The 12400-nt window shown below is 42.3% G+C and overlaps 1 protein-coding gene across 4 annotated transcripts in view; it reads right to left on the reverse strand.

The window, feature by feature from the left end:
• ZFYVE26 (zinc finger FYVE-type containing 26) overlaps positions 1-12400 on the reverse strand; it is a 61803-nt gene that overhangs the window by 39954 nt on the left and 9449 nt on the right. For 3 of the 4 annotated variants that reach the window (XM_077909735.1, XM_077909736.1, XM_077909738.1), the window contains exons 8-16: positions 12259-12347; positions 10987-11150; positions 9447-9650; positions 7303-7914; positions 6985-7071; positions 3939-4007; positions 2858-3009; positions 1758-1959; positions 527-790 (exon numbers count right to left, since the gene is read on the reverse strand). In XM_077909735.1, coding sequence (XP_077765861.1) covers positions 527-790; positions 1758-1959; positions 2858-3009; positions 3939-4007; positions 6985-7071; positions 7303-7914; positions 9447-9650; positions 10987-11150; positions 12259-12347 — 1843 coding nt within the window. The remainder of the gene's footprint in view (positions 1-526; positions 791-1757; positions 1960-2857; positions 3010-3938; positions 4008-6984; positions 7072-7302; positions 7915-9446; positions 9651-10986; positions 11151-12258; positions 12348-12400) is intronic. The other variant, XM_077909737.1, reaches the window with a different exon arrangement.

Here is a 12400-nt window from a genome sequence, read left to right on the forward strand (position 1 = left end):
TGGGCCAAAGGCAGGTGCCAAACCGCTGCGCCACCCAGGGATCCCCTATACAAGTTTTAAATATATATTTCTTCCTTGAATTTATCTATAAACCAGAAAAGAAGTTCTCTGAATGATTGCAGTCTGACAAGTCTATTCTTTTTTTTTTTTTTTTTAGAGATTTATTTATTTATTTATGATAGACATAGAGAGAGAGAGAAAGAAGCAGAGACACAGGAGGAGGGAGAAACAGGCTCCATGCCGGGAGCCCAATGCGGGACTTGATCTCAGGACTCCAGGATCGCGCCTTGGGCCAAAGGCAGGCGCTAAACCGCTGAGCCACCCAGGGATCCCCCTGACAAGTCTATTCAGAAGACAAAATTCTCAGACTCTATTTAAGCCTCCAGATTGGCCATGAGGGAATTAACTAATAATCCTGTCCCTCCTTCCCCAATAAGCATTTCCTTCTTATAGAATTTCTCAAGCATCTCAGAAACCCATCCCCTCATTTGGGAATTAAGGAATAAAGCCAAAGAGGCACACTTACCTCGACTCTCAAGGCTAATGTTCAGACGTCGTTCAGCTGTTTCCAAGAGCTGCTTGCAGGTTTTCCAGAGCTGGCACTGACAGCAAGCTAGGTCAAATGCAGCCATGGCAGGGGGATTGAGGTCTTCCAGCACCTCTCTCAGCGAGGCAGTGGGCTCCACTGGGGTATTGCTTATCCAAAAGTCCTCCTGGAGCGTGGGGATGGGTTCTCCAGAGGTACTGAGTAGCTTGTCGGTCACATCAGAGATGGAGTAAAATACCATTCCTGGACACCCAGAAGCAGAGTAAAAAGCAAGAGGTTAACATGATTCTCACTCCCACTTTTATTTTAAAAAGTAGTTATTTAAAAACAAATGTTTGAGATCCTTCTGCACGGGATATCTTCTTGTATACCAGCACCATCATTACAGCCTGCTCTTACAGCCTCAAAAGAACGTTATGGAAAGGAAGGCCCAGAGAAACTCAAAATGATCAAGATGATAGGGGCTTCTTCCCAATGACATCTAAAGGTAAGCTGAGAAAGAATGAGGTGCATTGTGTGTGCTAATCAGAAACCATCTCTAAAACACATTGCTAAAAAAAACAACAAAAAATAAGGTACAACATAGTACTCATTGTTAAGAATGTATTAAAAGCAAAAAAAAAGATGTGCGTATATCCTTTTGAAGAGGTCTATAAACTTCCTGGGAGAATGTAGGAGAGATTTGTGATGTTACTTGGTATGCAGAGCCTAGACCAATAAGAGATGTGGAAATGTGGGGCAGGATTCCATTTTCAAGAAATAATGAAAGGATGAAATTTTGCAGCGTAGCCAGTGTTGGGCATTAAAACCTGTGGAATCCTAAGCCATCAGTGTTAAACACAACTTCTTCACTTTACAGAAAAATAAAGTGATATGCTTTATCTCTGAATAATTACATAGGAAGGAAATAAACTCCTAGCCATTTCCCACAGCCCAAGCTAGTGGCCACTGAAACACATGGGAGGAAGAGCATTCACACTCTTCAGTTTAAGTCCCATAGGACAAACTTCACAGAGTAGCTCACGTGGCAGGTATGTGACCACTGTGGTCAGGGAAGTTGGACACAGCTAGAAAATGACTCTACATGTGTCAGGATTGCTATTCTTCAAGGCAAGTGTCCTGCTCTGGATTTTTGCTCACCTTTATGAGGAACCTAAGATTTGAGTGGCTTTTCCCCCACCCCCGGCTACCTCACCACCTATAGTGGCACCTGCTGCTGCTGCACTGCCAATGGCCTGTAGCGTTGAGCGGCCACTGCCTGTTCTTCGAATGGTACTGCTACCACCATCTGAATTCTGGTTTTCAATCTTGTGCTCTACCCGGGACAGCTCCTGGATCACCTCCTGGTAGCGCTCCATGAACATCAGTTCCCCTGCACTGGGCGAGGACTTCAGGTTGAACATGAACACCACCTGTCACAGGAGAAGAATGAGTATGGGTTGTATTGGGTCTGCTGAGTTAGGAAACCAAGACATATGAGATCTTGCCTATCACTAGAATATGGTCCTAAGACAACTGCTTTATAGTCTTGTGAGAGCACTGAATGTTAGAACAGATCAAATATAGAAATAATTCATAAAAGTCAGCAAGAAAGCCACCATGGCCCCAACAGAAAATAGGCAAAATATGTAGATAATTTCTAAGAAAAAATGCAAATGACTAATTACATATTACTAATCTATAGATGAAAAGTTTTCTCCCTAGTAATCCAGGGAATGAATGAATGAATGAATGAATGAATGAATTATAGTCACAGAGAGAGAGAGAGACAGGCAGAGACATAGGCAGAGGGAGAAGCAGGCTCCATGCACCAGGAGCCCGACGTGGGTCCTATCCCAGGACCCCAGGATCATGACCTGAGCCAGACGCAGACTCTTAACTGACCGAGCCACCCAGGCACTCCTGCGTCACATTTTTAACTATATAAAAACACATATGTGTTCACAGAAGGAGTACAAGGAAAGAAGCAAAAATACTTCAATGTTTTGAAGTGGTGGAATCGTGGCTAAATATTTTCTTTGATCTTGTTAAAATACTGTTTCTGTTAAGAGGTAATTCAACAGTTTAAATATTCAGGATGTATCGTTAAGTCCACATTGCTGAGGACTGGGCCTTGATGCTTACAAGTTTCTCCCTGCTGCTCCTGCTAGATGTGGCCCCTTAGGTGCTCCTGAGGCTCTGGTTGCACATACATCTAGGTTTTCCTGAGGCTCAGTGGGCCCTGGACAGTGACAGGTTGCCTTGGTATTCTTTACTAGCACAAGGCATGGCCTGGGCGGCTAACACCTGCTACGCAGGTACTCCCCTTACCTGGTGGGCTTCTGCAAAGTTCCCCCGGAGGATGCAAGATGCCAGCAGTGACTCAGGTGGGGAGAACATCATGGGGATGAGTGAACTTTCAGATTGGGGCTGCAACTGGCCATCGAGCTCATTCCTTCCAGACACAGCATTCAGACTTCCCTCTATTAGGACGCAAGAATGTGGGGGCCAAGGAAGCAACAGAAATTGAGGAAAGACCATACTGCTCGCACCTCCCACCAAACTCTTATCTTCAAAGTCCTTCTCTAAAAGTTCTGTAAACAGAGCTTCATTTTTTCCTCAATTGAGGGCAAACCTATGCTTTCATTTTTGTATACAAGACTTAAGTATCATTTTTGGGTTTTTCACCTGTTTCCCTCTGTTGATGGGTAACTCAGTTGATGGTGGGACAGCCCTTCCCCTTTTCCCTACTGAAATCTGTTTGTCCATCTGCAGAGCCATCCTTTTTTTTTTTTTTTTTTCAAATTGAGATATAATTGACATATAACACTGTATTAGTTTTAGGTGTACAACATAATGATTTATGTACATATTGTGAAATGACCACTCCATAAGTTTAGTTAACATCCATCATTTATCACACCTAGTTACAAACTTTTTTTCTTGTGATAGAATTTTAAGACCTATTCTCTTGGCCACTTTCAAATATATAAGACAGAACTGTTAACTACAGTAACACTCTATATCTCCAGGACTTATTTATAACTGGAAGCTTGCATTCTTAGGACCAACCTTCTTGAACCCAGATATGAACTGCTCAGTCCAGGATTTTATTTTTTTTATTTTTTAAATTTTTAATTATTTATGATAGTCACACACACACACACACAGAGAGAGAGAGAGAGAGAGAGAGAGGCAGAGACATAGGCAGAGGGAGAAGCAGGCTCCATGCACTGGGAGCCCGATGTGGGATTCGAACCCAGGTCTCCAGGATCGCGCCCTGGGCCAAAGGCAGGCGCTAAACCGCTGTGCCACCCAGGGATCCCAGTCCAGGATTTTATATCATGGTGTAGGGCAACTCTATATCAAGGCAAAGATGCTTGAAGTTGGCAACTGGTTGGGACCCCCATACCTGAAGTACTTGTGCTCAGCTCACTACTTGTACTTTCCAGGGATGGATTAGAACTTCTGTCCTGGCCATCTAAAGGTATTCGAAAGAAGAGAGAAAAATCAACCATTAACTTATAGTGTGGAAACTCAGCTTGAAGCCAAGGTCTGGGTATTAAGAGTGAGAGGGTAATGGGTAACTATTACCCTGTTGCTCTTTTCATGGCAAATACAAGTTTCTACAGATCAAAGGCGAAGGGTGGGCCTAATACGGTCCCTGTGCTCATTTGAGTAATAGCAGTTTCCAACCTGTGGGTCTCAGAGCCTCAGGAGCGTTCAAGTTACTTCTAGGAGTCAGCAACCCTGTCTCCTTACTAAGCACTGTCAACATTCTAAAAAAATAAAAGCACAACTCTTATGAGCAGGACACGTAGGGTGCAAAGAGGGCCAAAAAATTTTCTGACTTAGAAAGAGTCCTCATACTTGAAAAAGCAGGGAACCAAGTATAAAAACCAGTCTGGCAAAGACCATGACATTTAAAGCTCTGGAGCAAAGGCTTCTGAACACCTGCTTTCTGAAGTGCTTGGGTTGGTGAATGGAGGCTTGCTATTATTTACTGTGGTCATTTAAGAGAGTTATCAGCCCTGTGCACAGGAGGCTCCTTGGCTCACTAGAAAGAAACAGATAGTTGTAGGAAAGAGAAGATGGATTTTGCATTCTTGGGCTGGATGGGTCAAGCAGATACAAACTATTTTGACTCAAACCAATTAAATGAGCAGCTTAAGGCATTAGCAACTCAATCTTGAAATTTCCAGATTTCTTTCACAGTATCCTCCACCCTTCCCAGTATGCACACTTTTCTCATTGCCACTTAGCTAGAACCTACTCGTTCTTCTGAGCTCAGTTCAAGAGTCAACTTTTCCATAACATCCCTTTCCCTAATCTTTGTAGGCTATGCTGATCTCCCCTTTTAAGAGATTTCTTTTGTTTTCAGACAGTGAATACTTCAGTGCAGTTGAAGTTTTTCAAATATATTTTCAATACAGGTAACTTAAGATTCTCTGAAGGCAAGGTCCTGGTTCATGCCTCATTCATTGCCCTTAAGCTACCTAGATAGCACTGTTCAGCACACAGGAAACTCTGAAGAATTTCTTGTCATTTATTTATCAGATTTTTTATTTTAAAGTAATCTCTATACCCAAAATGGGGCTTGAACTCACAACCCTGAGATTAAGAGTCACATGTTCCACTGACTAAGCCAGCCAGGCACTCTTCTCCTGTTACTTATTTAAAAGCCAGCACCAAAGACTATAGTGAAATTTGATTATCCAAAAATGTATAATGCTCATGTATAATGCTCCTGTATTAAACTCCTTAAGAAAAACTCATAATAAAAGTCTAAAAACAAAATAGGAGTTAAGCATCAGTTAAGCGTCTGCCTTCAGGTCAGGTCATGATACCAGGTTCTGGGATCGAGCCCCACACTGGGGCTCCGTGCTCAGCAGGGAGTCTGCTTCTCTCTCTGTCCCTACCCCCAGCTCATACTCTCTGAAATACATCATTTTTTTAAAGATTGATTGATTGATGAGAGAGAGAGAGAGAGAGAGAGAGAGAGGCAGAGACACAGGAGGAGGGAGAAGCAGGCTCCATGCGAGGAGCCTGACGTGGGACTCGATCCCAGGACTCCAGGATCATGCCCCGGGTCAAAGGCAGGCGCTAAACCGCTGAGCCACCCAGGGATCCCCTGAAATAAATAAAATCTTAAAAAAAAAAAAAGACAAAATAGAGAAAAAACTGTAGCTCATAATGACATGTTTTCCTTAATGTATAAAATACTTCTTAAAATTCAGTAAGTAAACCCAACAGAAAATATGGGCCTCAGATATGAATAATCAGCTAAGAGAAAAATATAAATGGTTAATAAATACATGAAAATACAACTTCAACCCAAAATTAATATTAAAATATTAAATATAAAAACCACTATTATATTAATATTTGTGAAAAAAATGTTAATTGATACTACTCATTTTTGATGGATGCATGTACAAATAGGCATTCATATACAGTTGGTGGGACTATCAATTGGTCATTTTTTTTTTTTTTAGGGAGCATGAGCAGCAGGAAGGGGGTGGAAGGGTAGGGGTAAAGTTAGAGGGAGAGAAAGAATCTTACACAGGCTCCATGCCCAGAGCAGAGCCTGACTTGGAGCTCCATCTCACAAGCCTAAGATCATGACCTGAGTCAAAATTAAGAGTTGGATGCTTAACTGATGGAGCTACCTAGGGATCCTGGTCTACCTCCTTTTTTTTTTTTTTTTTTTAATTTACGATAGTCACACACAGAGAGAGAGAGAGGCAGAGACATAGGCAGAGGGAGAAGCAGGCTCCATACACCGGGAGCCCGACGTGGGATTCGATCCCGGGTCTCCAGGATCGCGCCCTGAGCCAAAGGCAGGCGCCAAACCGTTGCGCCACCCAGGGATCCCGGTCTACCTCCTTTTTAAGCCAATTTGGTAACATCTATATTTTATATCCACAAATCTTTGACCTTGCTATTCTACTGCGAGGGACTTATTTTCTGGATATATTCACATATACATGTATGTATACACAGACATATGCACAAGATTGTTTACTACAGCATTGCTTATAATAGTAAAAAACAGGAAACAATTTAAATGTCCACAAAAAGGTATATATAACAATGAAATGTTAAGTAGCCTTTAAATTACAAGAGAAAAAAAGTTCTCAATATAATAGTATGATACATCTATATATATAAAAGAATGTAAGTGAAAAAAGAAAATCATGAGTCTCAATATATACAGTAAATACAGTATGATGCATCTGTGTTGTATATATAAAGTTCAACATATGCTTATATTGCATGGAAAATTTCTGGAAGAAAACTATTAGCAAGGTTACTTTGGGGGAATGGGACTAGAATAATCTTAGATCCCTTGCGTTTGTTTGGACCATGTGTTTTATTTTAAAGAATACTAGACAAGTGGCAGCATACCACTTGCCTGGTACATTGGAATGAGGAGTGGGGAGAGCTTTTTAGAGTACCTGGCCAGCTCTTTCTTGTCCGATGCCTCTGGTGGAGACTCAGGTACCCTGTGGCAACAGGCCGGTATCTTCGGGAAGGCTGCTCCTCTGCAACAGCAAACAATGGGTCACATAGAAGTGTCCAATTCTGACTTGACCTGCCTCCTGGGATAACAGATAGGGGAAGATCTGAACTGGCTCTTAGGTTTCTGACACTGGTTGCTATGGTTATATGCCAGAAGTTAAGGTGTGACTCCTACATAACTCGCTCTCTCCTACATTCCTGGCATTTTTAACCTCCTCACTTCTGGGACCCACCAGCTCTCCGTCTCCTCTCACCTGAGCCTTGGTTGCTTGTTACCACCTTGTATCTCCACTGGGCCTCAGAGAGAACCTTGGAAAACCGGTGCAGGCGGCTCTGCAGTCCATCTCTGCTTCCTGAGCAGCTCTGGCCTTCTAGCAGCTTTGGCTTCTCAGGGGGATCGTGGCTGGTGAGTTTATCCAGCTGCTCCTGGAGAAGCCTGAGGAAGGCCCCTATCGCAAATTCATCAGCTAGGAACCCGCTGATACCACTAGTAAAGTGCTTTAGGTCCAAAAAGCTGTGGCCATGGGGCCCTGGGGAACTGTTTTTTGGATCTGTCTTCAGACAGCTTGGGACTATATTAGGAAGGCTGCTGGGGACTCCCTGGCAACCCTGTTCTGATTTCCTCTCAGGTTGTTCTATGTGCTGAGGGCTCTCTGATGGTGACTTCAACACCAAAAAGCCCCTCCCCTCGACATCATCATCTTCAGCATAGTCCTCGGGCAGGTGAGGCTCTGGGTGAAGATCGGCAGACGTGATGAGGAGCAATGAGAAGATGTTTTCTAGAAGTTCCAGGCACAAAGAGTCAGGAATACTGAACAGATACTGTTGACATCTGGCTAGGTATGTTGAAAAGAGATCTGAAGCACCTAAAGAAGCACATATAAGAGGTCAGAGAAAGAGAAGAGAGAAAATGCAAACATTATAAACTTGCCAGACTCAAACATTCTCTTGATTTTAACTCATTTATTTTTAATGACTAAGGGAAGCAGTTATAGTCAGAAGAATAAGAGACTATTCAGCCATGTCTTTTCATGATTTGCAGAAAGATTTTGCTACCTTAATTAAGAGTATAGCTTACTGAACACTCATTATTTTGTTTTTGCTTTTAAGTATTATCCCTCGTTTCTGATAAGCACTTCAGTACCTGGAATGAAGGCAGTATAGAGACTCCTTATTTCTCAATTATGTTTTCATTCACTCATCATGAGCTACCTAGATTTTTCAAGAAATACTCACTGGTCAGAAATGACCATGCTGGGATGCCTGGGTAGCTTGTGGTTGAACGTCTGCCTTTGGCTCAGGGTGTGATCCCGGGATCCTGGGATTGAGTCCCGCACTGGGCTCCCTTTAGGGAGCCTGCTTCTCCCTCTGCCTATGTCTCTGCCTTTCTCATGAATAACTAAATAAAATCTTAAAAGAAAAAAAAGACTATGCTCACAGGTGAAGGTCTATTCCAAAGCCACATGGGAGAGATAAACTGACCACTAGTCATGGAAAGCAAGTTGAGGAATTTTAAGTGATTAAGAAAAAAAGAAAAGAGGATAAAACATGACATTCTTTCAGAATGTAAGTTGTAACCCAGGACACTGACTTAGAGAGCTACATTAAAAAAAAAAAAGAACAGAAAAATAATCGAGAGTGTGCTCCATTTGAAGGATAAGTATTCTTTCTTAAAATTTAGTTTATATATCTCATATATATGTTATATATCTCATATATATGATATATATCATATATATATATATATAAATGCTCCATTTGGAAGGGTAAATACTGTTTCTTTAAAACTTAGTTTATAGGGCAGCCTGGGTGGCTCAGCAGTTTAGCGCCGCCTTCAGCCCAGGGTGTGATCCTGGAGTCCTGGGATTGAGTCTCATGTCGGGCTTGTTGCATGGAGCCTGCTTCTCCCTCTGCCTGTGTCTCTGCCTCTCTCTCTCTCTGGGTCTCTCATGAATAAATAAATAAAATCTTAAAAAACAAAAACAAAAAACTTAGTTTATATATCATATAAATATAATTATATAATATATAATTATAAAATATAATTATATATCATATAAATATAATTAAATAACTAGTTTATATTATCTTATATATATAATGCAAATTACATACCTAAGTACAAACAGGAGTGTTATGTGAAATGTTATTTTCATTGCGGGTTGTAGTTAAAAAAGAAGCATTTAGAAAATACCGTACTAAGGGATCAGACTCCATTAGAACTTAGGCAAATCACTTGTCTTCTCCATGTCCTTTTGATTCATGGAGGCTGATAAATGGATGAAATTATGCCCGGGCATAAGAAAACCAAGGCCACCTCCCAATTCCATGAAGAACTCACTGGGATAGGCTGTTACCAGCTTACATCTGGGATAGGTGGTAGAGAGAAGTATTGTACCTGGGGAGGAGAGAGAATCATTTGCTGGCTCTGCAGCCATGGCCAGGTCCTCTGAAGCTCTGTCTCTGCATTCCTGGCACTGGGAGTGCTGGTGTGAGTTCACACAGAGGGCATAAATGGCATACTTCATGGCACAGAAGCTCTGGTAGAGTGTCAGGTTCTGACACCGGCTCAGGTGCTCTGGGACTAGGGCTTCAGCTGAATCTGAATTATAGAGAAATAGGCAGAACTTCAGAGCCAGGTCTCTCAGACAGGGCTACAAGCATGGCCAAAGAATAGACCTACTGCTCTTTAGGCTCAGATTCTCACACTTCCTCCTTGTTGTCAGTTTGGCCTGCACAGGGCCTGGGCCCCTCCTCCTCTCAACACCAACATGCAGCCCCTGTTTTCTATTCCCACCCACCTCCCCTCTACGTGGCTGTTCACTATAGCCCTCATGGCTATTTAACAAGGTTTTCCCTTATGTTTCTTAAAATACCAGTTTGCCTTTTCAAAAAAAATTAAAATGTCAAGTTAATGTTTAGTCTACCTTTTTGTACTTGTATGTGAAAAAAGAGTGTTCTAGTTCCTTTAGGAAATTTGGTAAACAGATTGCCTACTTTTCCTAAAAAAATAAATAGAATGTAGAAAACTGGTTTTCCAGTTAGCAGTAGGTTCTTTTAAAAAGTAAATCAGGGCAGCCCTGGTGGCGCAGCGGTTTAGCACCGCCTGCAGCCTGGGGTGTGATCCTGGGGACCCGGGATCGAGTCCCATGTCGGGCTCCCTGCATGGAGCCTGCTTCTCCCTCTGCCTGTGTCTCTGCCTATGAATAAATAAATAAAATCTTTAAAAAAAATAACAATAAAACGTAAATCAAAGCAGTATCTATGTTGAGAAACATCTACTGCCATAAGGAAACATTTATTTCTCTCAAAGCTAAGTGTCCCTGGTCTGTGTTCTGGCTTTGTTATGATGTGTTTTTGACACCAAAAAGAGCTTGTTTTTTTTTTTTTTTAATTTTTTTAAAATTTTTTATTTTTATTTTTTTTAAAAACAGCTTGTTAATGTGGAGCTCAGTTTTAAGCAGAGATCCAAGGTTAAAACCAGGCTTTGTTATTATTTTAGGCAAGTATTTTTTTCTAAACTTATTTATTCAATAGATTATGCAGAAGAGATGGGAGGGAAAGGAAGCACAGAATGTGCTAGGAGGAAGTTTATGAAGCATGGAAAATACTGCCCATAACAAATGCTATAAACTCAGAGGGCAGGTCCTAATTCTGCTTCATTGGGGTGAAGGTATGTGAATGGTTCCTGAGAAGGTTCCATGAGGACAAAGGTTCCTATGGGACTGTTCTCGTAGGATTTCCCATACCTCACCAAGAAAGGAGAACAGTGTCCCTACATCCCATAATCTGACTGGGGCAAACGGTGCTAATCTAGTAGGCACCTGCTGGACCACCCACCTTGACAGATCATTTCTAGATAAATCTTATGCTGAGATAAACTGGTGCAGGACTGTCCTAAGACGAAAGCTTGCCCAAGTCATTCCTTGCCAACTCACCATGGTCCTGCTGGGGGTCCTTGGCTGGCACCATCTGTAAGAGCTTGAGAACATCTTCCTCCCTGAGGGCTGGAAGGTTGGTAAGGTGATGGAGAGAGTAGAGCACAGAGTGGCTGTCTCCACCATGTAAATGACACAAGAGATCTCTCTTTGGTATAGGGTCACTGAAAGGCAAAATAGAGAGGTAGGAAAGAGAGAGAGTTTATTTTTTATTTATTTTTTATTTTTTTAAAGATTTATTTATTTATTCATTCAGAGAGAACGAGAGAGAGGCAGAGACACAGGCAGAGGGAGAAGCAGGCTCCATGCAGGAAGCCCGACATGGGACTTGATCCCGGGTCTCCAGGATCACACCCCGGGCTCCAGGCGGTGCTAAACTGCTGTGCCACCGGGGCTGCCCGAGAGAGAGTTTATATTAGTGCTCTGAAAAATCCATCTTTATTCCCTCTTGCTCTTTCTCTCTGGCCCATGACACTACAGGTTTCACTTCCCTCAACATTAAATTCTAGTTGGTCTAGGACACAGCAGAGCTTTTGTTTACCATCAGAAAGTACATCCATCAAGTCACCTCTACTTGTCTAGAAAGGACCTAGAAAGGGCCTAAAGATCAGGTTTCCCAATTTCCATACTCTTCCCAGCTAAGAGCTGACCCAAGGTTCTCTGCTTTGCTTTGAGTAAGGGCCCCCCACTACTTGCCCCTCTGCCTACTCTACTTTAGGAAGTGCTGGTGAAGTGGATGAAGAACAAACCAAGAACCTGGATCTCAGAAAAATCTAAGGCTAAATTATCAGGGAAGCACAGCCTTGTACACAATGCGAGAGGCAGTTGTTGATTAAATGTGTGATCCAGGATAACACAGGCCTAAGAATGTGGGCCACATCTACTAGCTATATCACTTTAGGCATGTTATTTAACTCCTCTGGGCTTAAGTTGTCCTACCTTTACACTTAGAACAAGATCGGGATGTATCTCACAGAATGATTGTGAGGCTTAAGTGAAATCACCTACTGAAAGGGCTTAAAGCAATGTCTGGCAGATAGAAAGTGCTCAGGAAATGTGAACTTTTGCTTCATTCCTCACTGTCATCCTCAAATTATCCTCTAGTTATAACCTTATGGCTATGGTAATAATTAATTGTTCCTTTCCTGGTTTAACAGTCGGAATGATCAGTCAATGCTGTCAATTCAAACATAAATGAAATGGTACATGTGCAGAGCATGGGGTCAAGTCCATCCAACAGTGGGGAAGGGGGCTGGCTGGACAGGACTATACCTGCTCTGTTGTACACACCACTCCAGGACCTCCAGGTGAGCCCACAGCCCATCACAGGCATCCCTGAGGAGCTTGTCACAGCCTTGGTCCTGTGTTGATATGGGAGAAGAAAGAGACACTGACTAAGGCACCCGGGGTCAGA

The sequence above is a fragment of the Canis aureus genome, chromosome 9, assembly GCF_053574225.1.
Source record: "Canis aureus isolate CA01 chromosome 9, VMU_Caureus_v.1.0, whole genome shotgun sequence".
Taxonomy (NCBI): Eukaryota; Metazoa; Chordata; class Mammalia; order Carnivora; family Canidae; genus Canis; species Canis aureus.